Source organism: Populus euphratica, unplaced genomic scaffold, assembly GCF_000495115.2.
Source record: "Populus euphratica unplaced genomic scaffold, PopEup_1.0 scaffold19.1, whole genome shotgun sequence".
NCBI classification, from domain to species: Eukaryota; Viridiplantae; Streptophyta; class Magnoliopsida; order Malpighiales; family Salicaceae; genus Populus; species Populus euphratica.
The window spans coordinates 2,581,274-2,609,088 of record NW_011499853.1 but is presented as its reverse complement, the minus strand read 5'-3'; the positions used below and the strand labels follow the sequence as shown (position 1 = coordinate 2,609,088).

Genomic DNA, 27,815 nt, shown 5'->3' with positions numbered 1-27,815 from the left:
ATAAGAAGTTAATTAGAAGTAGAAAATTTCTATGAATCTTGAGTTGACGAGCTTTTCTTTATAATTTAATTCTTGAAAGCGATCGTTCACTTATAAATCATGTTTATATAAATAAATAAAAGGAAGTTTTTATGTAAGATTAAATCTCCAAGATTACTACAATATTCATTCTTAAATACATCTTCACATACTATTTTATCATATGGTTATTTTGCTGCATGATATTAATGAGAGTTTATTCAAACTAATTCAACAATAATGTGAGGCCTTAATTTCCGCTCTTTGTAACATAAAAACACAAATAATCTTCTAAGCCAAATATCAAAGACCAATGACAAGAGCTGCTGCCACCTCTACACATTCCTTTCAGATCATATCATGCACAATCTATGGAATAAAATCAAGAGGATTTTTATGATTTTCTGTCAATCTCTATTATACAGGAATAAATTCAAGAAATCTTGAAGTTTAGCGAGCAAAATCAGAATTTATTTTTGTTAAACAAAATATTTATTTCAGGGATATTTTACAATTTAGCGTAACAGTATAAACAATTTGGGAGTGCTTGAATACCCGTTGGAGTAAACGAGCCACACGACACGCATCAACGACATGTCGTCTACTGTTAACTCTACCGGCACTGCGAAATACAAGTGCTATGGAAACTTGAACCAGAGAAATAATGTAGAAAACATGGCATTGGTACTCAGGGGAGTTCCTTCATTAGCTAAACGAGGTTCAAGAATCCCTCAAATTATTCAATTATTATTTCCAATTCCATTCCAAACCCAGCACTCCTTTTCCACCGCTTCTTCTTCTGATCCTCTTCTTTCAAAGTTGCTTCAAACACCAACCTCCAAAATCATGAGTACACTCGATTCAGACCTCAGTTTTAACCTCAAAAGTTCTCAACTTTCATGGGATCCTCTCATTACCAATCTCAGATCTTCCTCTCCTGAGAAAGCACACTTGGTGATTGCTCTCACTTTCTCTATTCATTTTTTTTCTTGTCTTCTTGTAAAATGTAAGAAATGAAAAGTGAGAAAGAAAAGCAGTGGAAATGGGAATATGGGTTTTTCTTGTTTTGTGTTTTGGTAGGGAAACATGAGTGATTGGTTCTGTTCTTGGGTCGTATAGCAAGTTCAAGACGAATTAAAGACTAAAGAGTAGAGAAATACCAAAATGTTTTTTTTATTTCTTTTATATAAAGTCAAAGAATTTGAGCATGATTAAATGGTTAAGTATCATAATATTCAATTTGTCATTGAAATCTTGACTGATGGTTTTGAAGAAATTCATTTTTGGAAGAGTTTCAATATTTGGAATTTCTTTTAGAATTATTATTCGTCAAGTTCTGCTTATTACAGAACTGAAAGTTTGGTTGAATTGAGTTGTTAAGAGTTATAAAGTAATGATTTTTGCTCAATTTCTTTAGTAGATTGAAGAGAGGTTGCTTATTTTTTTTTTGTTTGATTAATCAGGTTTTAGAATGGAGATTGGGGAGAATGCTTGATGATAATGAGATAGATCATGATGAATACTCCAGTTTAATATCTCTTTGTGGAAAGATTCAAAATGTGTCCCTTGCAATGTGCGTGTTTACTTCGATGGAGGCTCGGGGAATTAAACCCACAACTTCAGTTTTCAATTCTCTTTTATATGCTTGCTTGTTATCAAGCAATGTGATAACAGCTCTTAGCTTGTTTGAGATAATGGAGAATTCCGAGAGCTATAAACCTAATTCTGAAACTTATGACAATTTTGTAGCAGGGTTTTCGAATTTAAGAGATGTAAATAAAATGCAAGCATGGTTTGTGGGGAAAAGGGCTGCTGGTTTCTCTGCTACTTTACAAAACTATGAGTGTCTCATTTCTTGTTGTGTTAAGGCAAGAGATTTTGATACTGCTGATAGACTATATGAAGAGATGATGTCCTTGGGAATTATGCCTAGTTTACACATAATGGAATGGGTGCTGGAAGGGCATTGCAAACGGGGAAGCTGTGATAAAGTTAAAGAGTTTTTAAATTTTTTGCTGGAATGTAAGTTTGAGATCAATGGGAATATGATTGAAAATGTTGTCAGGCTGTATTCTGAGCTTGGGAAAGTGGATGAAATGGAGATGCTACTCGAAATGTTAATGGAGTTCAATCAGGTTGGTGAAGCATTATTGCAGCTGCACTGTGGGATTATAAGATTCTACGCCATGCTGGATAGGTTGGATGATGTTGAATTCTCTGTTGGGAGGATGATGAGTCAGGGGATGTCATTTAAAATTCCAAGTGATGTTGAGAAGGTTATCTCTTCCTACTTCAGGCAAGAGGCTTATGAGAGGCTAGACTTGTTTCTGGAACATATTAAGAGCTACTATAAGCTCACTAGATCAACTTATGATTTGCTAGTTGCTGGTTACAGAAGAGTTGGATTGATGGAGAAGTTGAATTTAGTGATGGCGGATATGAAATTGGCAGGATTATAGTGTCCTGGCTTTTGATGCTAAGCTCTAACAAATTCAGATGGGCTCTGTTAAGTTGTTTACTTGGTAGGATATTACTGGCTCAATTGAACGATGAAGTCTATTTAGCACTGAAGTTTCAAGGGTTGAATTTGCCAAAACAGGTTCGCAAGATGTGATTTAAGGATATGCTGTTGGCATATGAGATCCTCTAATAGGTTGACATTAATTAGTTCCTTCATTTTCTGAAGATTGATGCCGAGTAGCCTCCTGGAAAAACCCGAGTAGTTCAGTGGATTCCATTTATGCTCTTGCATTCAGTGGAGCTTTCCTGCACTATTTTTTTTAAAAAACTCAAGCCATGGAGTGAAGATATAACCAGATAACACTTTCTAAAACCTTTTCTTGGAAGACGAGGTTTTTCGTTACAGATTAATGGTCGTGTCCCCTGCTTACGCTGCCATTTTAATCGGAAAATATCTGCCATTTGTTGTTATCTGAGAGGAATTTAAGCATGGTTGCTCGACTTTGTTTATGTTCACAGTTTGATATTCTACCAATCAAATCACAATAGGATTGTACTTCCCAGTTCCCATTGCCTAGCATCTTATTCATGTGAACTAGTGCTCTAATGGGGCATGACCATGACCATACGCAAAAGACAACGAGTCATATGGTGGCTAGCTGCCTCGTGCTAATAGTATACAGAAGCATAAAAGTTTGTATTTTACACAAAAACTACTAGCCCCACGGTGGCTAGACCATTATACAGATCAGACCTTCTCGAGTGTTAACTCTTGTTTTGTTTGATAGGTGTTGGAGTTTGTGACTAAAACTAACTGCTGCCCTGATTGCTGCTCATAAATTAGTTGTTCACGAGCAGGATTCTAACTGCAACTGTCAGTATAATAATAAAACTGAACAACGCTTCTGCGCTTAACCATTTGATTAGAGAAATTCACCACATAAAGGAATACAGCTATGAATCCCACTAAGTTGTGGGTTGATTGATCTACTATATTGCATGCTATGTACTAAAAGAGACGTCCACTAATATTCCAAGATATAAAATTTTATAATGTCATCAACACCATTAGAGTCACCGGCACCAGTGGATTCTCCGGCGGCCACTTCACATCCTCTACCACCATCTCAACCACCAGCAGGGATGGATAATACTAGTCCACCAACAATCCCGCAAATAGCACCATTTGCTTCCCCACCATCTCCTGTGGTGGTGGTGGTGTCGCCACCTGCAATACCTCCTGTTTCCAATCCAACACCTCCTCCGGTGACTCCAGTCCTATCGCCACCACCAATGACAATTCCAGTTTTATCACCCCCAGTTGCCTCAACACCACTACCTGTGGAGCTAGCTCCACCACCTGAGGCTTCTATCAATCCTATAATTCCAGTACCTCCTCCAACATTGCTACCTGAGCCTCAAATACCATCAGTTACTTCTCCACCACCATTGCCAACGAGACCATCACTACCCCAACCACCACTACCTTCTCCTCCTCTGCCAACAAGTCCTCCATCTCAGCCACCATCAACTTCTTGGCCACCTCCATCTCCACCAAAACCTGCTCCTCCATCTCCAGCAACACCGACACCCATTATGCCTCCTCTGACAAGGCCTAGTTACCGACCAGCACCACCATCACTCGCATTGACGCCACCTCCACCTCTACCCACATCTATGGTATCTTCACCTCCATCACTCGCTTTGACGCCACCTCCACCTCCACCACCACCCAAATCTATGGTATCTTCACCACCATCACTCCCATTAGAAAAAGGAAGTCTGCCCATGAGCTCAAAACAGTTTCATATATCAACAGGGCTCGTTGTTGCATGTGCCTTTGGTGGGGTGTTTTTGCTACTTGTGCTTGGCCTTTTCTTTATCTGTTGCAAAGATAAGAGAAGGAGAAACCACAGCACCAAAGAGCATTACAATACATCAAAAATCTCGGCCCCAACAGGTGAAGATTTAAAACTGGCTCACCAATACTTCGAAATTAGCCCTTTCTCTTCCTTGAAATTAATTTTCAGAATCAATAGAAATGCTAAAAATTCACGATATTCCCAATTTATTGCATGAGTCCTTTAAAGGGTATATGATCTGGTTTACTAATCAGTCCTTTTTTTTGCATTCCTAGATAACAATAAAAATGCTCACGCCCACCATTCTGAAATGAAGTGTTTTCAGTCAGGGGATTGTGTTATCACTGTGCAAACAAAGACCTTTCTGCCACCTCCTTCAACCAGCAACACACGTTCTCGTTCCATAAATTCACCATGGACTGCGAATGCATTTCCACATCAAGGTCCTCCTGAAGTTGCCTTTAGTTTTTCGAAGGGAACTTGCACATATGATGAACTAGTGGTGGCCACTAATGGATTCTCAGATGCCAACCTTCTTGGACAAGGTGGTTTTGGCTATGTTCACAAGGGGTTCTTTCCTTGTGGGAAGGAAATTGCAGTTAAGCAGCTGAAGGAGGGAAGTAATCAGGGTGAGCGCGAGTTTCAGGCAGAAGTTGAGATCATAAGTCGGGTGCATCATAAACATCTTGTTTCATTGGTAGGATATTGCATTAATGGTTCTGCTAGACTGCTTGTTTACGAGTTTGTTCCAAACAACACTTTGGAGTTTCACTTGCACGGTCAGATTTCGATAATCAACACTTTATTACAAAAATGGATATGACATGAGAGTTATTTCATTGTTGGATGTTCATTGTAAGAATTGCACATTGCAGGAACTGGGCAGCCTGTTCTAGAGTGGGAAACCAGATTGAAAATTGCTATAGGGTCTGCAAAAGGACTAGCATATCTGCATGAAGATTGTGAGTTTTCTTGGATGCTCTCTTCTCCTGATCTTCCCCAACCAAGCCACCCTCACTTCGCCTCAGCAATTTTTTTTCTATATCGAATAGCTTTATCAGATTTTGTAGGTGTTTATGAATGCTGCCCATTCATCCGGATTAACAGGGGGGAGTTATCTTAGAGTAAAAATATTGAGTTCACAAGGAATTTTTATATCGTGAAATGCTGCCTTTAAAAAAAAAAAAAAGAATCAATAATTTGAACATCCTTATGCTTGTGAATATAGTACATTTTCCAATTAAATATTCCTGCATGCAGGTCATCCGAAAATCATTCATCGTGATATCAAGGCATCCAATATTCTCCTTGATCATAATTTTGAGGCAAAGGTAGGGCTTCTAATTCTTATTTCATCATTCTTTTGGTTCGTGATACGTAGCTTTCAAGCTCACCTATGAACTATTCTAGGTTACTACTATATTATTCTAAGTACTTCATTGAACATTTCATGTGCACTTGAGTTCAAGACCACCTTTGATTAAGTGACCCACTTTTTTCATATTTCTAGAGAAATAGTTTAGACCTGGTCCTATTAAATTCATGGTTTCATAGGGTAAGAAATGAGATCCTTTCATCATCTTGTCTAATGATATTTGAGGTAAAGAATAAGAGTCTTCTTGCACATACTAATAGATTAATGTTTTCATATTTTGTTCAGGTTTCTGACTTCGGACTTGCCAAAAGTTTTTCTGATGCCAGTGCTAGCAGCACTCACATTTCCACCAGAGTGGTGGGGACTTTCGGGTATGGCCATGTCTTCTCTTCAGATATTTTTTTTGTTTGGGATGAGTTTTGGCCATTTTCTTTGCATTTTCTATGTGATTTTTGTATTTAATTTCTATTGTTATTAGTTAAGCTGGCTTCCTCTTGCTTTTGTCCGAGTGTTCAACGATATTGGTTCGGTTCTACACCAGTTTGTCCAAAGCCTAGAACTCCATTTGCTAGTAGGCAAACCATTCTCTTAAAAAAAAAAAAATCATTTTGCTTTGAAAGCACTGCTGGTTTGCAGGTCATGCTAAATTGTCTCCACTCTCTTTGAAATTTTTAGTGTGCATTACTAAACCTTGCATTTTCTTCCTCAACCTCAACACTAATGCTTGCTATGGTTTCAGCTACATGGCTCCAGAGTATGCATTAAGTGGCAAGCTAACAGATAAATCAGACGTCTATTCCTATGGAGTTGTGCTTTTGGAGCTAATAACTGGGCATCCACCTATCAGTCAAGCAGAATCAGTAATGAATGAAAGCTTGGTTGTCTGGGTGAGTTCCCTTCTACAAGGCTTTTGAATCTTCTTTCAATTTCTGGACATGCCCGTTAGTCTATGTTAGCATGACTCTGACATCACCTTGTGGAAACTCCCTCCCACTATACTGGTATTCCAGGCTAGGCCTTTACTCACTCAAGCTCTGGAAGATGGCAATTTTGAAGCTCTTCTCGATCCACGACTAGGGACTCGGTATAATAACAGTGAGACGGCTAGCATGGTTGCTTGTGCTGCTGCTTGTGTGCACCCTTCATCCTGGATCCGACCACGAATGAGCCAGGTAATAACTTTTTTGCCTTATCCTGTTCAATATAAGGATTACCTCTGGCCAGTCACAAATGTAAGTTGTGCATAAAATGCCTTCCTCGTGAGACCATAACCCACATGAAATCGAACAAAAAAATTATGGTCACGGATGACTTATCATTTAACGATTGTTCTATACTTGCTATACCAAACTTTATTGAGCTGAGATGCTTCGAAACGTAAAAAATGTTGTTTCATATCAAACAGATTGTTCATGCTTTGGAAGGCGGAATGTCTGCACAGGATCTCAATGCAGGAATATTCAGGCCAAGAAATAACACACTGTATGGTTCTTCAATAAGTTCAAGTTCCAGTACCTACCAATACAAGGAGAACATGGAGAGTTTCAACATGGCAAGGGGCAGCACGCAGGGTGGCATCAGTGGGAACACTGGAACCACCAGCGAGTATGGTCTTAACCCATCTAGCTCAAGTAGCAAGGCTAGCAGCAGATAACCAAGACATGCGTATAGCCAAGTTATTAGAGAGAGTTTTGATGACTAATGTAATGCCCTTTTTTCTTTCTTGATTCTCTACCAGTCACGCTTTTAGAGGAAAATCGTGTTAGCTTCATTGCTAAGCATACAGCCTACTAGTGGAATGTACATACAGATTACTGATACACATATTCTTTACGAGTCTGGGCATGAACAATTAGAAGAATGAGGTTGTCGTTCAAGTCATGTACGGTTCGGTCACTTCCGAACGCCACCAGGTATATTGTTACAGTTAAGAAGAAACCTGGAAAGCAAGATATAATTAAGTGTATCAAATACACTTTCGAGCAATGCTTCATTAGGTACTTGTGATGACTTTTCTTCAGAAGTTCTGTCTCCAGAAACATGTTGGGATTAGAAATGAGAATGCATTCCATCAAACACTAGAATCGGTTGGTCGTGTTTTTCACAAGTTACAAATGTTAATTTACAGAAGACCCCAGAAGTAGGGAAGACTCCAGCAATGCAAATAGAATCCCATCAGCATCTGTTTCTAAAGATTTCATACCTGGTAAACTCTCCAAACCACTAACAAAAACAGTTTCAATGATGTCTTTGATTTAAAAAAAATAAAAAAGACAGGGTTGGGAAAACAATCAATATAAGCTTCCTTGTATTCGAAGCAAAAACTGCATAGCAAAAGAGTAATCCTTTGACTTGTCTGAATTGCTCACATGAAAATTTGAAGTTGCCGATTCAGCCTTGTTGACTTTTTTTGAAACCCTTTTCTCTTACCTGTACACCCACCATGATTGCTATGCCTCAGAATGAAACATTAAGAACTTGAAGACAAGAAATCATCCACCTAGATCTTTTTGCTCCTTGGAAGGGAGAAGAGATATCAACCATTGCTTCCAAGGAACATCCTCTTGCTGCTCAAGCCACTACAGAAAACAACTATCCAACAAGCAGAAGGAGTTGACATACAAGAGTTGATACCACACAGGTACAAATCGGAAATCGCAACTTGAACAAGTGGCCATATACCTCCTTCCAAAACAAAAGCTGGTACGAAGTCCCTGTCCAAATCTTTCCTGATTTGGGGAACGCTCTTCCCAGTGGCAAAACCCATGTAACTGAAAAATACAAGCAGATCCAGTGGTCCAAAGAGGAACCCATCAGTTGCTTCTTTAGCACCAACAAACCGCAAGGAATTTGGACGCATTAGAAGTCGTGATCTAATAAATCGGTCTGCCTTCATACCTGCAACAGTTTAACAAGAAGCACATGACATATGACTTACACACCTCTGCGGAAGAGTACTATATGCAGTCCCATCAATTAAAAATCTTTTGACAGTAGCGGTGAAGTGCGAACTCCAGGATCCACGATTTTCAAGACAATTTTTTCTGAAAATAACTTCCATTCAAATTTGAAATGAATTGTATACATGAAAATAAGAGAAAACACTTATAGAAGTGGTCAACAGGGCAAAAACTTGAGACATGCGCATTTCCAAAACAAGGCAAAACATCCAAAAACAGATTTAAAAAAAAAACACCATCAAATAAAAGAAAAAAGGATTTTCTTGAATGACAGGTTCTCATGCTAATAAATACATTGATTTGATGATATTTCTTGGCTGTATAGTGAGTGATGGATTTTGCAGCTATATCACCAAATCCCCAAATAAATCCTGAGCTAATCACTTGTTTCTTAGCTGGGTGCACAGCTAAGCAATTTTGGTACCATTTCCACAACTCCGACATTTCTCCCTATATATTTTCTTTAAGAGAGAAAGAGAGAGATTCCAAAGAAAAAGACAGATTCTTTCTACATGGATTAGTGAATATTCAAAAGTGTTTCTTTTGAATCTAATTTTTAGTTATAAAGTTGGAAGCTTTTCTCATTCTCTTGTTTCTCTTTCCCATGTTTTCCGGGGAAATGAGATGAGGCTGGCTATTTTCCGGGCAAGGAAGATAATGACCTCGTTCTTACATTATGTGATTGTGCTATTGTTCTAGTTGACTGCCTTTGCTTTCGTTAAATAAAATTTTCTTTTACTTTCCTTCCTTTGCTCTCGTTTTCTTAGTATTGTTCTTCTTAGTCTTTTTTTCCACTTGCCAAAATTCTATGTTTCAAGCGCACGTCCAAACTCCTTGAAATACCCCCATTTCCAGTTCTTCTCGAAAGCAATCCTAATCAATTTGGCAAGTAATTCACTTAACAACCTTGGGGTCCACTGGTGGGGTTGCTCATCCACCAGGAGTTCCCGGCAAAAGGCGACCCAGCTTCTCCTGAGAAGGAAACTTGGCCGATCCACTAGTGGGGCTGCTCATCCACCAGGACTTGGTAAAATCTCCCTCCCAGGATAAAGCAATGTCCAAAGACCCAAACCGAGTACATTCTCTAGTTTCTTCTCTTTCAACATCTTATGGGCCGAGAATAAACACATGGATATTGCTGTGAGCTGCTACCGTGGGTTTTGAAGGGAGGCTATCGGTGGTGGTGACTGTGGAAATGAAGGAGGCTGTGCTTTGCACCGAGAGGGAGATGAGAGCTATGAGTAGGAGTTGGTATGCTAATTTTTGGTAATGGGTCTGCTGCCTAGGCAGCCTGTTTCTAGCCGAGATGGACACTGGAGGAGAGAGGGTTGCTTGTATTTGTTTTTAACAGAGGAGGGATGAGGGTGACATTGGTTTAGAAAATCAAAAAGCCAAAGTAGCTCCGAATCTACAGTTTTCCCTGATGCTTTTTTCCTTTTCTTTTCTTCTTTGCTGAATTTATGGCAAGCAACATATTCCATAAATTGCTGGCTGTTTCAGTTTTCTTCTTGTTTTTTTTTTGTTCCAGGAACTCCCCAAGAGGGAATGTGAGAGTGGACAAAAATTGAAGCTCTATATTTTGATTGCATTCCATGTAAAGTTAGATCTAATAAAGGCTCTGAAATTGGCAAGAAGGTGTTTCCTGAATGGGAGAATTTGATAAAGAGAATTTTTGCTAGAACCTCCAACAAAAATCAAACAGGAACAGCCTCTATCAAGAACCTATGGCATGCTATTTGAAGTTCAGCCTGAGAAATCGACCATCTTGCCTGTTGCTGAAGCATGGCATGTTAATCGACTTGTAATGCTGCAACTAAAAAATATATAATTTTTTATTGAATGAAAAACTAACAGGGACTTCATTGAAAAAAAGAAAGAATTTCTGAAAAGATTTGAGGTATCTCAGGGCCTTCAATTGCTAAATTAATAGTTTCATGACTCTCAACACGCCTTTATTCCTAAGAGAAAATAGATGATTCATTTTAGAAAATGGATGTGATAAAATGCAAATGTGGACTGGATTGTTTTAGCAGTAAATTTTCTGTTTCTTATTTTTCAAAACGCCAGCGTTTTAGAAACGGCCATCCCAACCGTTCATTCCCATCTATTTTTACTTTTCTGACACTTCTTCATTCCTTGAGAGCGAGACGCACCTGCTTCCACGAATCGCTTTCTTCAATCTCCGTCGTTTTGGTCAATTTTTCACCAAAAAAAGACCGCAAGGAGAAGGAAAAACACAGAGGAAGGTCGATGGTGATGATGGCGGCGGCGGCAATGAGACGAGGTTCAGAAGCTTTTTTTATTGGGTCCCAGATTCAGCAATGCCAAATGAAAATAATGGGTATGATTCTTCTTCTATCTCCAACCACTCCATCACTGTTGTCTAGCAACCACTTCAACTCCATTTCTTCTTCTACCTGTAGCATTAGCAGCAGCGGTAGCCGTAACCGTAGAGATAAACGCAAACACGATGATGCTTGTTCTTTTAGAAACATTGATGATGCCCTTGCTTCTTTCGATCACATGCTTCATAGGAAACCCCTGCCTTGTATTATCCAATTCACTAAATTATTGTCTGCAATTGTCAAAATGGGACAGTAATACGATACCGTGATTTCTCTTACCAAACAAATGGAATTAGCTGGGCTCTCTCCTAATATTTATACTCTTTCTATCTTGATCAATTGCTTCTCCCACTTGCAACGTGTTGATCTTGCCTTCTCTGTCTTAGCCAAAATCATTAAACTTGGTCTTCAACCCACTATCGTCACATTTACCACCTTAATCAATTGGCTCTGTAAAGTGGGTAAATTTGCCCAAGCCATGGAATTATTTGATGACATGGTGTCAAGAGGGTGTCGACCTGATGTCTACACTTATACTACGATTATCAATGGCTTATGTAAGATCGGGGAAACTGCTGCGGCTGCTGGATTGCTTAAGAAAATGGAAGAGGCAGGCTGCCAGCCGAATGTGGTTACATACAGTACAATCATTGATAGTCATCGCAAAGATAGGCGGGTGAATGACGCTTTAGATATCTTCTCTTATATGAAGGTTAAAGGCATTTCCCCTGATATTATCACTTACAACTCTTTGATCCAGGGCTTATGCAATTTCAGCCAATGGAAGGAGGCTTCGGCATTGCTAAATGAAATGAGGAGTTTGAATATCATGCCAGATATTGTCACCTTCAACGTGCTAGTTGATACAATTTGCAAAGAAGGCAAGGTTTCAGAGGCTCAAGGTGTGTTAAAAACAATGACTGAAATGGGTGTGGAGCCTGATGTTGTTACGTACAGTTCATTGATGTATGGATATTCCTTGCAGTCGGAAGTTGTTGAAGCTAGAAAGTTGTTTGAAGCCATGATAACCAAGGGTTGTAAACCTGATGTGTTTAGTTATAACATCTTAATTAATGGATATTGTAAGGTGAAAAGGATAGATGAGGCCAAGCAGCTTTTTAATGAAATGATTCATCAAGGCTTAACTCCAAACAATGTTAGTTACAACACTCTTATTCATGGCTTGTGCCAGTTAGGCAGTCTTAGGGAAGCACACAATCTTTTCAAGAATATGCACACCAATGGCAACCTCCCAAATCTATTTACCTACTCAATATTGCTTAATGGTTTTTGCAAACAAGGGTATTTTGGTAAGGCATTCAGACTGTTTCGAGCAATGGAAAGTACTTACTCGAAGCCTAATCTGGTGATGTATAACATCCTGATTGACGCCATGTGCAAATCCGGGAACCTTGGAGATGCAAGGAAACTGTTTTCAGAACTCTTTGTCAAAGGGTTGCAGCCTAATGCTCAGATATACACTACAATAATAAATGGACTTTGTAAAGAAGGATTGTTAGATGAAGCATTGGAAGCTTTCCGAAATATGGAAGAGGATGGCTGCCCTCCAGATGAAATTTCTTATAATGTTATTATTCGAGGTTTTCTCCATCACAAGGATGAATCAAGGGCAGTGCAACTTATTGGAGAAATGAGAGACAAAGGTTTCATTGCAGATGTGGGGACCCCAGCTTGGTAGAAGATCTGTTTTCTAATGAAGACAATCTTGTTCTGAAGAAGTATCGAGGCTTACATGAAGTTCGTCAAGGTTGAAAGGTGATGTAAATTTTTATTTCTCTATGCTGCAAATTCATGTGGAAAATAGTAAGTAATTTTTCCTCAATGTGTAAGTTAGTTTTTACTTCAATCATGTCAACATTTGAACAATGACATTAGTTACTTGCTACAACATAATTGGAATTGCTAAACTAAATGTTCATCTTGATGAATGGTTGTGGTCGTACATTGAATCAGATTTCTATATATATTTTCAGTAGCCAGCAAAATGTTGTTGTTATGCAATCTGCCTACAAGATGTTTACTAAAAAGATCTTTGCCTTTCGATCTTTTGTGTTGCTGAGCTTCACTGATATTTTGAGTCTGTGAAGATCTATATTGTCCTCTTGAGCTTCTTTTTTTTCTAGAGTCTGTTTGTGTGTGAATGATCAATTATGGGAATTTTCAGATACTTAGGAAAGGAGATTCTAGCAGATCTAGGTAGCTGATTTTTTTTAAAGGAAATTTTTATGAATTATTCATAGAGCTAGATGTACAAACTTGTTCTGCGGAAAGTATTTTATGATAGCATGCAGTTCTGGGAACTGTTATGCTCATATCTACTTTACAAGAAAGCTTTTGAGCTGGGATATGAGAGGTCTATGTTGTTATGCTATAGTTTGTAAGAAAAGTCTGAAAAAAATGTAGTGCATATTTCATCTTCTTCTATGCTGATTTATACAGCAAGGTTTGATGGAATTGATCAGAAATCATTGACATATTGGAATTTGAATGTTAAAGTATGGTCTTCCTTGTATGTCAATTATTGGTGCTTTTGGAGGTTCTTGTAAGTAGCGTTTGGTGAAGAGACAAAGATAGTGGAGATAGAGGGGACGTGTCCCATGTACCTCTTGATTTGAAAGGACAGGAAATTACTCCAAAACTATTCCAAAGATGGATTTATTTTATATCTCTATCCGTCCAACCAAACACTTTCCTGTCCTTTTTGTATTTGTCCGGTGACAGTAAATGGTTTGGTTGATGTGCTTGTTGCTGTTATATTGTCATGGTTCCAAATATTCCAAGCTGGTTTCGATGAAAATCATAGTCCTTGAATGTGGAAGTGAATGGCCCAACATATTGAACATGGAGTGAACAGCCCAACTTATGCAACAAGTGTGACCCCATAGTCAGTGAAAAGAACCATGCTTTGAAAGTGGCAGTTCAGTGAAAGGCTAATTGTTGGATCGGTTGAATGCTTTATTTATAGAACTGGAATTTGCTGCTGATACTTGCAATGTATCTAGATTGTGAAAGGAAAATTCTTTAAAACAAGTAGTCCCTTAGGTTGTAGCTTAGGATCCATGTGTCATACTGTTTTTGAAACTTCTTTAAGAAATGTTCTTTACAGTATTTGAAATTTGTGAATATTGGTGGGTACTAGACAACCTGTGGAGGCTCAATTTTTCTCAACAATTTGGAAATCAAGTATAGTGCTTATTGGATACTGCCTGGGCTAATTTATCTACATTACACAAAAACTAAATGGGCTCATGGTTTCACTATACACCCAGAGACAGAATCACTGTGGATTCAAATAGTGGCTGGCATCCTCAATTTTTCTTCTCATTCATGGGTGTCTTCTTCTTGAAGCGCAGCCTACTTGCAATATGTGTGTTTCGAGGACTGGGTTTTTTGGGGATTGTGCGCAGCTCCTCAATTCCTAGGGCTGCTCATTTAATTGGGTTTTTTTGGTATTGTGTGCAGCTCCTTGATTCCTGCAGCTGCTTAATTTTCTTTGATTTGACGTGGGACTGGGGGTTCTACGCTGCCCTGTGATAGTTAGCTTGTTCTGTGTTTTGTCCTTTTTTTCAGCACAGTAGGGTCTTGCCATTGGGACAAAGAAGAATAGGGAGGAAAAAAAACATTGTAAGTATGCTCCCCAGTCACCCAAAGAAGAGAAGTGAATCGATGGGAAAAACTCATTATATTGTGTGAATCCACAGCAACAACGAGTCTATGTATATAGTTTGGTTAAGAGAAGCGTAGAGAGGGTGGTTGGATTCAGGAATGCCTCAACAACCACGGAGAGCCGTTAATCAAAAGGGGCCAATGGTTTAGGTTTTGTGATTTGTTTTATAATTGGGAGTTGGGGTTTCCTTGATTTGGAACAACACAGCAAGCGGTGGTAGCCATCACAGATTTTCTTGATGAGGCCATTAATGATTTGGAGACAGAGAGGTTCTTGACCGTGGATTTCATCCCCTGACTTTTGGAACACACACCTCCGTGCCGTTTCTTTTCAGTGTTTATACAGGTGCTCTGTTTTCTTTGGTTTTGTTTTTATTAGCTAGAACCACCCCTAGCAATATCTGCAATTTTAGTGCCATCGAATTAGCTAACCAATATGAAAAATTTTGAAAACAACTATCATGGTGAAAGTTATGGAAAGGAATCCTTCACGCATGTACTCTTCAGAAAAAAAGTTTCTTAGTGGATCATGAAAAGAAAGTTGGATAGGTAGTGTAACAAGCTATGGATTAGGAGGGGTGTCGTGTCGTACATTGGTTATAACTCATCCAACAATAGTGAATTTTAAATTTGATACTATCTGGTTCCGGTGCTTAGTGTATCTCATTGAAGTAAAATCTAAACAAAATTATAAGGTATGTAGAATAAAATAATCAGTAGAAACGTAGGATGAGAGTTATGAAAGTTGAGTGGTGACAGATTAAATCAATAGTGGCAATATGGCAAATAAAAAAGACAGAAAACTAAGCATTAGCAGCAAGAGAACATGACAAACTGGACTATAGTGAAGAAAAAAACAGGAAGTAAATCTGTTACAACTTTTAGAATATAGTTTCGAACTATTGGCATTTAGTTAATTTCTCCCACCTATTATCCCTGCAACATAACAGTATCAAACAAATGACACCACTATCCATCTAAACAAGCTCCTTCTCTATTCCTACTTTCAAATACCTATGGATTTTTCTATCGGGTTCTAATTCAGTTGAGTAATGTTGCATTCATGCAAGTATTCTTACTCCATATCCTTGCATGTCAATTTCTGTTCATATTTATATTCAAACTCTTCTTCAGTTTATAAAATTTTAATTGAAAAATTGGTTAGGTTGACATCATCGAACAAACTTTTCGTCTGCATTTTTTGTTGATAAAAAATAGAAATCCCATGAAAATATATGGGAGTCAACTTTGATTGGTACTAAATTATGTGTCCTTATGCTTACCCTCACAACCATAAATTATCTGGTGTCTTTGCAGGTTGTCATTTGTTGTGTATTCTCCTTGGGGTTTTAGATGCCCTTTTGTGGGGGCGTGGTTCTTTTTCTGTTGATGAACAAGGTGATTTTTTTACCTCTAGCAGCTTCTCCGTCATATCGAGTCATTTCTATTTTGTTTTTTTTTTCCCTTGTATGTTTGTTCTTTGTGTTTTCCTTTCCCTTCTCAATTTCTCTTTGCTGCTTATACATGTTCCTCACTTTCCCTCCCACATTGTTTGTTGCTTTTCTTTAACTTTTCTCTATACAGGTTAATATTTGGAATCTCCTTCATGTTTTTGAAGTTCTTTTGTTTGGGCCTGGTGTGTTTTTAGATTTGGAACGAGGTAATTTGTTAAACACGCAGCTTTCTGGGCATGTATAACAAGCTTCCAAATCCCACACTTTTCTGCTTAAAATGCAGCTTGAGTTGGTTTATCAAATCGTTTTATGACCTGTCCATTCAATAGTTGTGATTTATGATTTTTTTGTTAGTGAAATGAAGGGAAAGATTTCTGAATTCATGGCCATGTACCAAAATTTGGATAGTTTTTGTTCCACTTGCAATGCTTATTTAAATGAGTTAAGTAAAAGTACACTAGGGTTGCTTGGTTGGGTCGTCTTGCTACTCATAGGGAATAAAATGCAAACGACCAATCATTTTTGTAATTCTTTTACGATTTCCACCAAAATGGCAAGACAGTCCACAAATGCCAAACATTGATGTGAAAATAAGATTGCTTTATATTTTAAGAATGGTCAAGTCATCTTTTTTACTTGCACCATTCTTTTTGTTTTCTTTCCATAAAAGATTGTTAGCATGTTCAAGTAAATTGGAACAACACTATTTCTGTGATCTGTCCATAAATTTATGAGGATGACGGAGTCATATCGAATTCCTAGAAGAAGCTTGCACAGCACGGATATGAAAATTTCAGTTTGTTACATTGGATGTGCTAAATTAACCATCTTCTTTATCTGCGTACTTTCTTAATCCCTCCTGGCTTTTAGAAAATCTCAGCTATTTGGCCTTAATTCCTATGCGATAGTTCTTCTAATAAATGTTCTTTTGATTGCTGATCCTTCTTTTCTTAATGATTTGTTGAAGAATTTGATGCCATGGAATATATTCCTTACATTTTTTCTTTCTCTTCTAAATGGCTTCAATACAGTTAAGATAGGGAAGAAGATAAATGCAACGTTCAATGCTGATAGCTCATCTGGAGATGATGCCTCATTCCAGACAAAGGTGGTGGCAGTGTTGGCCTGCTGGTTTGCTTAAAATGCCTAAATAGCTATTCTTTTTCCTTTCCTTTTTTCCCTCTCTTGTGTGGATTGTTTTCCCTTTTTCTTCTGCATCTCTTTGTTTTTTTCCCCTATCAATCATTGACTATTTTTCATTAGCTCGTAGTGGAGTGCAGGCATTATACTAGTATATACTATGCTATCATGGAAATTTCTGTGACAAGATGAAATATGAAAGAAATTTGTGTTTCTAGTGCAGTGGGTATTAGATACCACGTGGTCTTTTTAGTTAGCCATTCTCTTTTTGGTCTGTTGCAATTAACTTATTTTATCCTTAATGATCCCATTTATCAAAAAAGAAAAAAAAGCTAACTAATTATATATTATAGCCTATAGTGTAATTCTAATAGAAAAGGTGAACTTTGATATTGAAAATTGGCTTACCTAAAAGATGATAATGATCTACTGTTACTAGCCATGCCGTGATGAAAATTATGAGTAACGATTCCTTTGAGAGTTCATGTTGTTGTAATGTATAATGTGATGCAAGCTTTGTATTTGGTTCTGGATGATTCTTTCATGTCTTGTATTCCAATATCTTGCAGATACCAAGACCAGTTACAAGTGACCATAAAGGGTCTCCTGCAACTCTTAGGAAAGGCAGGATGGTGTTGAGAGATGATGATTTTCCAATGGAGTGCTCATGGCAAGCCACAAGAAGCATGTCTCTTTCTTGTAGCTGCAAATTTGGGGTAAGGTTACCAATTGTATGCCGCAGGCAGTCTCAGTCACGGCCTTGGTATCTATGGTCAGCTTGCACAGCCGTGTACAGCGTTGTTCTTGAACTGAAAGAAAGCCAAGTACTGTTTTCTTCATGATGCTTTTCACGATAACGATCCTGAGGATGTATCAGACGAGACAGTGGAAAATAGCAGCAGTTCAAGCTCAGTCTAAGAGGAGACCCGTTTTCGAACCCAGAACATTTTTTTGTTTATCATGGCCATCTTTTCTTCATGATGATTTTCACTGAATCATTAAATAACAATTATTAAACAAGGAAAGGAAAATCTGCTATGCAATTTAATCAGTTTAATAAAATTAGCGTAAGAATTAAGATACAAATCACGCCATGGATTCCTTGCATGTACACGCACTTGTGGGATATACAAAGCATGAATTCTTCAATCGTGTTTTGCCTGATTTTCCCTGCCAAGTTGCAAGTTGATCCCTCGAGATCTGGAGGAGAACGAGTTCTGCTGACAAACCATACCAAAACCACACCAATAAGGGCGCCAGAGAGATGTGCAATATGATTGACACTCCGCCTCCACTTAATGGGCCTGGCATTGTTGCGGAAGCTCGAGCTGCTTCCAGAGAGATGTGCAAGATGTTTGATTCCTTTACAAGGACACCAATGGCAGATAGTCCATAAGCGGTACCAGAAGCTCAACAGAAACTGCATTTCTGGGCAAAGCTATCGGAGAAAATTTTCCTTCCTCATCATCAACAAGCTTCCCTCTTCATAGAACAATGTTCAGGCAGAATCCTGGTTAACAGACACGCTCTAAGCAAGTAGAGTGAGGAAACTCTCGCCGAAAATGCACCCGAAAAAAAGATTGCTCGGAACATGTTCCCTGAAGAAAATAAAAGCCAATGTTGAAAATGGACGCAATTTAAAATTTGAAAGCAAATGTGGACTGGATTGTATTAGCTGTAAATTTTGTGTTTCCTCTTCAAAACGCCAGCGTTTTAGAAGTGCCCATCCCAACCGTTCATTCGCACCCAATTTTCTTCCCGAAATTTCTTCATTCTTCTGCTTTCCCAAATCCCTTTCTTCAACCTCTGTTGTTTTGATAAATTCTTCACCAAAAAAAAAAAGACGACGAGAAGAAGAAAAAACACAGAGGAAGGTCGATGATGATGGCGGCTGCGGCTGCGGCTGCGGCGGTGAGACTAGGAGGTTCAGAAACCTTTTTTTTTGGGTTCCAAACTCAGCGATGTCAAATGAAAATGATGGGTATGATTCTTCTTCTATCTCCAACCACTTCATCACTGCTGTCTAGCAACCACTCCAGCTCCATTTCTTCTTCTAGCACTAGCACTAGCACTAGCCCTAGCACTAGCAATAGCAGCAGCAGCAGCAGAAGCAGTAGAGATAAACACAAACATGATGATGCTTCTTCTTTTAGAAACATTGATGATGCCCTTGCTTCTTTCAATCACATGCTTCGTAGGGAACCCCTGCCCTGTATCATCCAATTCACTAAATTATTGTCTGCAATTGTCAAAATGGGACAGTATTACGGTGCTGTGATTTCTCTTTCCAAACAAATGGAATTAGCTGGGCTCTCTCCTGATATTTATACTCTTTCTATCTTGATTGATTGCTTCTCCCACTTGCAACGTGTCGATCTTGCCTTCTCTGTCTTCTCCAAAATCATTAAACTTGGTCTTCAACCCGATGCTGTCACATTTAACACCTTAATCAATGGGCTCTGTAAAGTTGGCAAATTTGCCCAAGCCGTGGAATTCTTTGATGATTTTGAGGCAAGCGGGTGTCGACCTTCTGTCTACACTTATACTACGATTATCAATGGCTTATGTAAGATCGGGGAAACTACTGCGGCTGCTGGGTTGTTTAAGAAAATGGAAGAGGCAGGCTGCCAGCCGAATGTGGTGACATACAATATACTCATTGACAGTCTTTGCAAAGATAAGCTGGTGAATGAGGCTTTAGATATTTTCTCTTATATGAAGGCTAAACGCATTTCCCCTGATATTTTCACTTATAACTCTTTAATCCAGGGCTTATGCAATTTCAGGCGATGGAAGGAGGCTTCGGCATTGCTAAATGAAATGAGGAGTTTGAATATCATGCCAAATATTTTCACCTTCAACGTGCTAGTTGATGCAATCTGTAAAGAAGGCAAGGTTTCAGAGGCTCAAGGAGTGTTTAAAACAATGACTGAAATGGGTGTGGAGCCTGACGTTGTTACTTATAGTTCTTTGATGTATGGATATTCCTTGCGGATGGAAATTGTTGAAGCTAGAAAGCTGTTTGAAGCCATGATAACCAAGGGTTGTAAACCTGATGTTTTTAGTTATAACATCCTAATTAAAGGATACTGTAAGGCCAAAAGGATAGATGAGGCCAAGCAGCTTTTTAATGAAATGATTCATCAAGGCTTAACCCCGGACAATGTTAATTACAACACTCTTATTCATGGCTTGTGCCAGTTAGGCAGACTTAGGGAAGCACAAGATCTTTTCAAGAATATGCACACTAATGGCAATCTCCCAGATTTATTTACTTACTCGATGTTGCTTGATGGCTTTTGCAAAGAAGGGTATCTTGGTAAGGCATTCAGACTATTTCGAGCAATGCAAAGTACTTACTTGAAGCCTGATATAGCGATGTATAACATCCTGATCGATGCCATGTGCAAATTTGGGAATCTTAAAGATGCAAGGAAACTGTTTTCAGAACTCTTTGTCCAAGGATTGCTGCCTAATGTTCAGATATACACTACAATAATAAATAATCTTTGTAAAGAAGGGTTGTTAGATGAAGCATTGGAAGCTTTCCGAAATATGGAAGGGGATGGCTGCCCTCCGGATGAATTTTCTTATAATGTTATTATTCGAGGATTTCTCCAGCACAAGGATGAATCAAGGGCAGCACAACTTATTGGAGAAATGAGAGACAGAGGTTTTGTTGCAGAAGCAGGGACCACAACTTGGTAGAAGATCTGTTTTCTAATGAAGACAATCTTGTTCTGAAGGAGCATGCAGGATTATGTGAAGTTCGTCATGGTGAAAAGGTGATGTAAATTTTTATTTCAAGCAGGGACCACAACTTGGTAGAAGATCTGTTTTCTAATGAAGACAATCTTGTTCTGAAGGAGCATGCAGGATTATGTGAAGTTCGTCATGGTGAAAAGGTGATGTAAATTTTTATTTCTCCATGCTGACAAATATTAAGTAATTGTTGGTCAACATGCAAGTTAATTTTTAGTTCAACCTTGTCAATATCTTAACAATGAAACTAGTTACTTGGCACCAAATCATTGCAATTGCTAAACTAATAGTTTGTGTGAGTGTCTGTTTGGGATTGAGGCCCAAACAGAGGTTGGTCAAAATTCTTTTTTTTTTGTTTAAAATTATTTTTTATATTTTTGGATTGTTTTGACGTGTTAATATCAAAAATAAATTTTAAAAAATAAAAAAAATATTATTTTAATGTATTTCTGAACGAAAAATATTTTGAAAAACAACTGTTATCACACTCACAAACACTTCTGTCGTGATGAATGGTTGTGATCAGATTTCTATATTATGTTTTCTGTAGCCAGCAAAATATTGCTGTTGTTATGCAATTCACCAACACTATGTTTCCTAAAAAGATCATTGCCTTTCAATCTTTTGTGCTGCTGAGCTTCACTGATTGTTTGAGTCTGTGAAGATCTATATTGTCCTCTTGGGCATTTTTTTTTCTGAGTCTCTGTGTGTGTGTGAATGATCAATTATGGGAATTTTCATATGCTTGGGAAAGGAAATTCTAGTACATCCAAGTATCTGATTTTTATTTTTTTAATCATAGAGTTGGATGTACAAACTTGTGTGGAAAGTACTTGAGGATAGCATGCAGTTCAGGGAACTTTTATGCTCATATCTACATTACAAGAAAGATTTTGAGCTGGGATATGAGAGGTCTATGTTGCTGTGCTGTAGTGTGTAAGAAAAGTCTGATTTTTTGGGTGAGGATGGTAAATGTTTAATTTTTTGGATGGTTTCTCTAGATTCATAATATATTAGAGAGATTATTACAATTTATATAAAAAAATGAAATATTTATAAGTTAACACTCAAAAATCCAAAAAGAATCGACAAAAATTAGGGTAGTTAACTCAGCAAAACCTCAAATAAAAGAAAAAAGACGACGAAAAAGGGTGTACAAAGAATGAGAAAAGAGGTTCACGAGAAATCAGACATTTTATAGGGCTGTAGAAACTTATTGATTGAATGGCTGGGGGGGTGTCTGTTTCATGTCTCATTCATTGAATGGGAAAAAATAAACAGAAGGTGAGTTCGATAGTGAGTGAAAACTCTCTCAGATTTCAGTTTCATGGACTTTTTTATCTGGGCTTTTTGCAAGGATAAATCCAATAAGAAACTTGAAATGGCTTTATAGAAGTCTATTTGAACAAAAATTAGAATGATTATTTTTATTGTAAAAGATAGTGCTTGGACTAATATCATACAGAACTCTCCTGGCTGCTTTGATCATGCAGAAGTGCTTCGATTCGTGCAGACTGTTATCAGTGGCAGGTGCAATGCTGGCAGAATATGCAATTAGAATTTTTTACAAGATATGTGAACATGGAATCACTCCTAATTTGAAGACTTTCGAGACCCTGATTTGGATTTGCTGAAGCCAAGCAGCCTTGGAAGGCAGAAGAAATTCTCCAGGTTATGACAGAATTTGAGGTTCAGCCTGAGAAATCGACCATGTTGCTTGTTACCGAAGCATGGTGCGCTGCTGGAATGACAGAAGAGGCAGGTAGAATTCTTGGTACAATAATCAAAAAAGAAATGGCCAGCCAAAAAGAGACTGGAAAATCAAATACCAGTAGGAAACCTATAGAAACTGTATCAAAAGCAAACAACAGGTGTCCCGTACTCCAATATCTTGCAGAACCCACGTACAGTTACAAGTGACCATTAAGGGTCTCCTGCAACTCATAGAAAAGGCAGGATGGTGTTGAGAGATGATGATTTTTCAGTAGAGTGCTCATGGCTTGCCACAAGAAACATGTCGCTTCCTCATAGTTGTAGATTTTGGGGAAGGTTACCAATTACTCGTCGCAAGCAGTCCCAAGCACAGCCTGGTCTGTCTGGCCAGCTTGCACAGTCATGTACAGCGGTGTACGTCCATATCTCCTAAAAGAATTTGCCATCATACTTTTGTATATAGTTATAGGAATATATTTTGCTTTGGGGCTTGCTGCCATGTATCTACTCATAATTCGTTGATAACCATGAAGCAAAAGGAAAGGCGAGCTCTTCATTGCTTTATAACACCTCATGATGTTTACCTTTCCCTATCGCCGTTAAATTTAAGTTCGTTGGCCATTATCAATGACTTGTAAATGAGAAAAGAAGAAAAAACCAAGATTGTTCAAATGATAGCAAAACCAGACTATCGTAGGACATGGCTAGACTTTTACCCAACTAGGACAAGACAATTAGAAAATAGCAGCCGTTCAAGCTCAGTCCAAGAGGAGTCCGTTGTCGAACCCAGAACATCTTTTTGTTTATCACGGCCATCTTTTCTTCATGATGATATTCATTAAACCATTAATTAACAATTATTAAACAAGAAAAGAAAATTGGGCTACGTTATTGATCAGTTCAAGTTTTATATCGTGCTAAACAATTCACAAATCTCCAACATGTAAAATTAGCGCAAGGATTGAGATACAGATTACATCATGGATTCCTTTCATGTATATACACTCGTTGGATATACAAAGCATGAATTCGTCAATCGAATTTTGCCTGATTTTCCTTGCAAAGTTGATCCCTCGTGATCTGGAGGAGAAGGAATTCTGGTGACGAGCCATACCAATGCCACAGCAGAGAAATGTGCAATACGACGACTCCCCTCACAATCAAAATACAGGGTTTTTCCACAATGATACTGTGTGCTTAAGATAAACGCTATCAAGTACTTGAAGTTTAAACAACATTCAATGCTAGCTTAAACAACATGAAGATCTCACCAGCTAGCATGGCAGAGTGGGGATCCGATTTATTTTTCTTTTTCCTCCTTGAAATTTGTATTATCCTAGCCAAAATTAAATGGACTTATTAGAAATAAAATTTTATAATTTTTTAATTAGACGATCTTATTTTTATGATTTAGATTATAAGTTTGAAAGGTTAGAATAGTTTAATATCAAATTTTTAGATTTTTTTTATAATATTTTTAAAATTGAATTATTTAAAACTAAATTTATTGGAAATTAAGCTTCATAATTTTTTTTGTTTTTTATTTTATGAAGTTTTTATGACTTTATAACTTAAATTATAAATTTGATTTAACATGAGTTAACTCGAGTTTGTTAAATGAATTGCTTTTGTAAGATTGAATATTTATTTGTTTTGGCTTTTAATATTAGATTGGTTTAAAAATTAAACTTTATAATTTATTTATTTTTATTTTTTGCTAGGTTATTTCATTTTCATAATCTGGTTTATAGAATTTGACAAGCTTGCTCAAGTTTGTTGGTGGTTTTTTCTAATTGATTTTGTTTTTAATATTTTTTATTTTACCTATGAGTTGTTAGGGATTAGCCATTATAAAGTTTTTTTTTTTTTTTCAAGAGATTATCTTGAGCTCAAGGAACTTGAATTATTTTTTATTTTATTTTTTAATATTAAATTATTTAAAAATTAAACTTTATAATATACTTTTATTATTTTTTAATATTAAATTATTTAAAAATTGAACTTTATAATATACTTTTTTTTATAATATACTTTTACTAGCAAGCGTTCTTGTTCTTTTTATGCAGGTTATCATGGTTCCTTTAAGGAGTTCATCTTGTATTTTATGCATCAGGCATACTACTTGAAAGGTATTTAATGTAATTAGTTGTACCACGGTTTAAAGAAATTTTCCTAGCAATAATGAAGGAATGGCTAGGTTAAGTGGGCTGGTTGCTGTGACTTGCTGATTGCTGTTGACCAAGGAGCCCAGATTCAAGGTATTCCATGAATGGCTGCAGTCTTCAAGGGGAAACATGGATCCAAGAGAACCCCACTAGAGCAAAAACTAAGAGGAAGGGGAGAGATCGGAGAATTATCCATGTTTGTCTCCTCTAAATGGATGGATAGATAATCAATGCATGACAGTAGTGGCCTGAGAATGGCCACTTGTGTTCCTGTAGATTTCCCCCCTCTGTCTTCATAAAAGCCTGGTTTCCAGCTTTTGCTTCTCAAGATTTTGCCCCTCGGCGCTCTTCAAATGTCAAACATGCATGTTCTTAAATGGCAAACACGTTATGCTGAGCTATCTGCCTGGTCTCCCAGGGATAAATATAAATATAGAAAGTAGAAGTTCGAGTTCAAGTTAGCTTTTCCAATTACAAGATTTAAATTTATAATTTATAATTCTTTTTAATCTCACTATAGAGTCTATACGGTAACGTGTTGATTAATTAAACATTTTTAAATATGTGGTTCGCAACACACCAGACCATATAGATTTATAGCAGCTGGAAAGTTAAATGAAAGTAATTTCTGCAGAAGGAAGGAAACCCCAGCAGCCAACCTACTGAAATAAATATATTTGACCAGGCAAATTGTTCACCTGCTCAAGATTTGCCAAATTTATCTACCCATTCATAGGCTGACACATCGATCAAGTTGATACATTGATGATGGGTAATGACAAGCTCCAAGATCCAGATAGCTTAGAAATAAGTCTAACGCATTGAATAATTAGATAATCTCATCCTAATTTATTATTTCTAACTAGGTGGTTGTTCGCTAGATATAAAAAGCTCAATGATTGCTAGTAATAAATAATATTTAATAATTATTAAAAATAAAATCATAAATCCAAACATGGTGTATATATTCAAACATGTTAGGTTTGAGAAACCCATCTAAACCTGGATGTGTTGAGCTTAGGGCACATCTAAGCCCAAAAAGATATTGAGATGCATGTTCAGCATCCTTGCTAGGCAGCACTCCCAGCCAAGAGGTGAGCGTGCACCTAACACCTAAGGTACTCGACCACCAGCGGGGAGCGTGCCCTGACAACACGTATGCCCAGTGCATGGGTGTATGCCCATGCTTCTGTTGATTTTACAAGATTTTTTTGGGTCTAATTTAAAGAGTTTCTTTTTCTCCACTTAATTTTGGATCATAGATATTAAACCTCAATCAAGAGTTGAACTAATTAAAGAGTCGAGTCTTGAATTATACTGGCTGACTCGGTTAATCTAAAAAAATTTAAAAAATATATATTTAAAGTTTTAATATTTAACATAAAAAAATTAAAAAATAATTTGTATGAATATAAGTTTTATATATATATATATAAAATATTCTTCTACTATTTATACAGTAAATTTTGAAAATAGTTAATAACTAATTAAAAATATAAAAAAATCTCTAATTAAAAAAAACATATTTAAAAAAAATAAATCTTATTAGAATTTTGTTGGATCACGAGACAATCCAAAAAATAAACTAGATTTTATCAAATTTTTATTTATTTTAATTTTTTACTTTACTCGGATTTATTCAGTCATCAAATCAATTAATTGAAGTAGAACCCATCAGGTTAGTTGGATTTAATACATATGGTTATGTTATAAATTTCAGCACCATTGAGGATGAAGAACTATTTGAACTACCCCGTATAGAAAAAGAGTCTCTTTTCCCATGCTTGAAGGGAACATAAAATCTTGAAATGTTATGTCAAGCCGACTTTAATTTGTGCGCACAGAATTTCTGAAATATTTCTGTCGTTTTACTTTTTAAAGTTCGCCCTTCGCACCCTCACATGAATTTCATTCATCCACGCCATCATCTACGATAAACGAACACGTTCGTGAACAAGAATTATCACATTCCTTTTAATTTGTATAGATTTATCTGGACAAGTTTCTGCTGAGAGCTTGTATAATAGTTTCCTTCATGCATCTTCTCGCACGTTCTCAGCTAAATAAAAATATCAGCAAGTGCATTCCAAGACTTGGTTTAGTGGTGGAAGGGGCTTGTCTTCTTCCACTGCACCTGGGTTCGAGCTCTGACGTGCATGTCTGTCATCCCCGTGATATCTTATATGTTTACTGGGTTTGCAGGGTGTTTAGTGGGCCGTGGGGATTAGTCGTGGTGCGCACAAGCTGGCCCGGACACCCCAAATAAATAAAAAAAAAAAAATATATCAGCAAGCAAGCAGTCAATTAATGCTTTTTATCTGCATAATCTATATGCTCTTCTCAAGGAGTGTAATAATTAAAAAATTGTGATCGAGATGATGAAGTCTCGTTTCTTTGTTTTTGTAGCCACCACCAGAAGAGAACGATCTCAGGAGTTGTTTTGATTAATTAAGATCGTGTCGAACTAGCATCGGAGTCCATCTTCTCACAGGGCAGGGTTGATTTTGCACTTCCCTTGTCATTAATTACCTTGATTGATCACGATATTTTATTATTATTATCTTCTTTTTTCTTTTTTTTGTTAAATTGTCTGCGTTATTGTTGCTGGGAATTCAAGAACTGCAAGTAGGGTTCTGACAAAAATAAATAAAATAATCAAGTGGGGGTGGCCACTGGCCAGTGTTAATATTTTTGGTAAATTTAGAGCTATCAGCACCATGTGCTTGCAGGTGATTGATTGGAAAAGCTAGCTAAATAAAGTAATATATCCTTGATTGCCAGAGGAACGAGGGAAAAGAAATTAAATAGTTCCAAAAATGGTTAACTGCTCAAAAACAAGAACAAGAAAAAAAAGGGAGGAAGAAGGAGGAGCAT

General features: G+C 37.3%; 4 protein-coding genes and 1 long non-coding RNA gene across 11 annotated transcripts; 4 read left to right on the top strand and 1 right to left on the bottom strand.

The window, feature by feature from the left end:
* Positions 1–596: 596 nt before the first annotated feature.
* Positions 597–2,994, top strand: LOC105122316 (pentatricopeptide repeat-containing protein At2g30780-like). The gene is made up of 2 exons (XM_011021364.1): positions 597–972; positions 1,482–2,994. The coding sequence occupies exons 1-2, from the start codon at positions 613–615 to the stop codon at positions 2,475–2,477; spliced, it is 1,356 nt and encodes a 451-aa protein (XP_011019666.1). The 5' UTR covers positions 597–612; the 3' UTR covers positions 2,478–2,994.
* A 427-nt stretch (positions 2,995–3,421) lies between these two features.
* LOC105122317 (proline-rich receptor-like protein kinase PERK1) lies at positions 3,422–7,592 on the top strand. The gene is made up of 8 exons (XM_011021365.1): positions 3,422–4,438; positions 4,616–5,119; positions 5,216–5,302; positions 5,601–5,671; positions 6,001–6,086; positions 6,455–6,602; positions 6,726–6,887; positions 7,121–7,592. The coding sequence occupies exons 1-8, from the start codon at positions 3,532–3,534 to the stop codon at positions 7,367–7,369; spliced, it is 2,214 nt and encodes a 737-aa protein (XP_011019667.1). The 5' UTR covers positions 3,422–3,531; the 3' UTR covers positions 7,370–7,592.
* A 285-nt stretch (positions 7,593–7,877) lies between these two features.
* On the bottom strand, positions 7,878–9,153 carry LOC105122318 (uncharacterized). Its single transcript, XR_841680.1, has 2 exons — positions 8,970–9,153; positions 7,878–8,613 (listed from the first exon to the last, which is right to left on the bottom strand). It is a non-coding gene; the product is annotated as an uncharacterized LOC105122318 (long non-coding RNA).
* A 1,859-nt stretch (positions 9,154–11,012) lies between these two features.
* Positions 11,013–13,005, top strand: LOC105122313 (putative pentatricopeptide repeat-containing protein At1g12700, mitochondrial). Its single transcript, XM_011021354.1, has one exon. It carries the CDS (start codon positions 11,307–11,309, stop codon positions 12,717–12,719), a length of 1,413 nt encoding a protein of 470 aa, XP_011019656.1. The 5' UTR covers positions 11,013–11,306; the 3' UTR covers positions 12,720–13,005.
* A 6,163-nt stretch (positions 13,006–19,168) lies between these two features.
* LOC105122314 (pentatricopeptide repeat-containing protein At1g62930, chloroplastic-like) lies at positions 19,169–23,345 on the top strand. Of its 7 annotated transcripts, none has more exons than XM_011021360.1 (4): positions 19,169–19,368; positions 19,405–21,043; positions 21,126–21,206; positions 22,557–23,345. In XM_011021360.1, the coding sequence occupies exons 1-2, from the start codon at positions 19,180–19,182 to the stop codon at positions 21,007–21,009; spliced, it is 1,794 nt and encodes a 597-aa protein (XP_011019662.1). In that variant the 5' UTR covers positions 19,169–19,179; the 3' UTR covers positions 21,010–21,043; positions 21,126–21,206; positions 22,557–23,345. The 7 variants fall into 7 exon arrangements, with proteins under 7 accessions (XP_011019662.1, XP_011019661.1, XP_011019664.1 ...); XM_011021359.1 differs by having other exon boundaries at positions 19,399–21,043; XM_011021362.1 differs by having other exon boundaries at positions 19,169–19,986; positions 20,071–21,043.
* Positions 23,346–27,815: the final 4,470 nt, after the last annotated feature.

Coding starts and splice junctions, on each gene's coding strand:
- LOC105122317 (XM_011021365.1), top strand. CDS start 3,532: ATGTCATCAACACCATTAGAGTCACCGGCACCAGTGGATTCTCCGGCG. Junction 5,672..6,000: donor ATCATAATTTTGAGGCAAAG/GTAGGGCTTCTA, acceptor TATTTTGTTCAG/GTTTCTGACTTCGGACTTGC. Junction 6,603..6,725: donor ATGAAAGCTTGGTTGTCTGG/GTGAGTTCCCTT, acceptor CTGGTATTCCAG/GCTAGGCCTTTACTCACTCA.
- LOC105122316 (XM_011021364.1), top strand. CDS start 613: ATGTCGTCTACTGTTAACTCTACCGGCACTGCGAAATACAAGTGCTAT. Junction 973..1,481: donor CTCCTGAGAAAGCACACTTG/GTGATTGCTCTC, acceptor TTGATTAATCAG/GTTTTAGAATGGAGATTGGG.
- LOC105122313 (XM_011021354.1), top strand. CDS start 11,307: ATGGAATTAGCTGGGCTCTCTCCTAATATTTATACTCTTTCTATCTTG.
- LOC105122314 (XM_011021356.1), top strand. CDS start 19,180: ATGATGATGGCGGCTGCGGCTGCGGCTGCGGCGGTGAGACTAGGAGGT.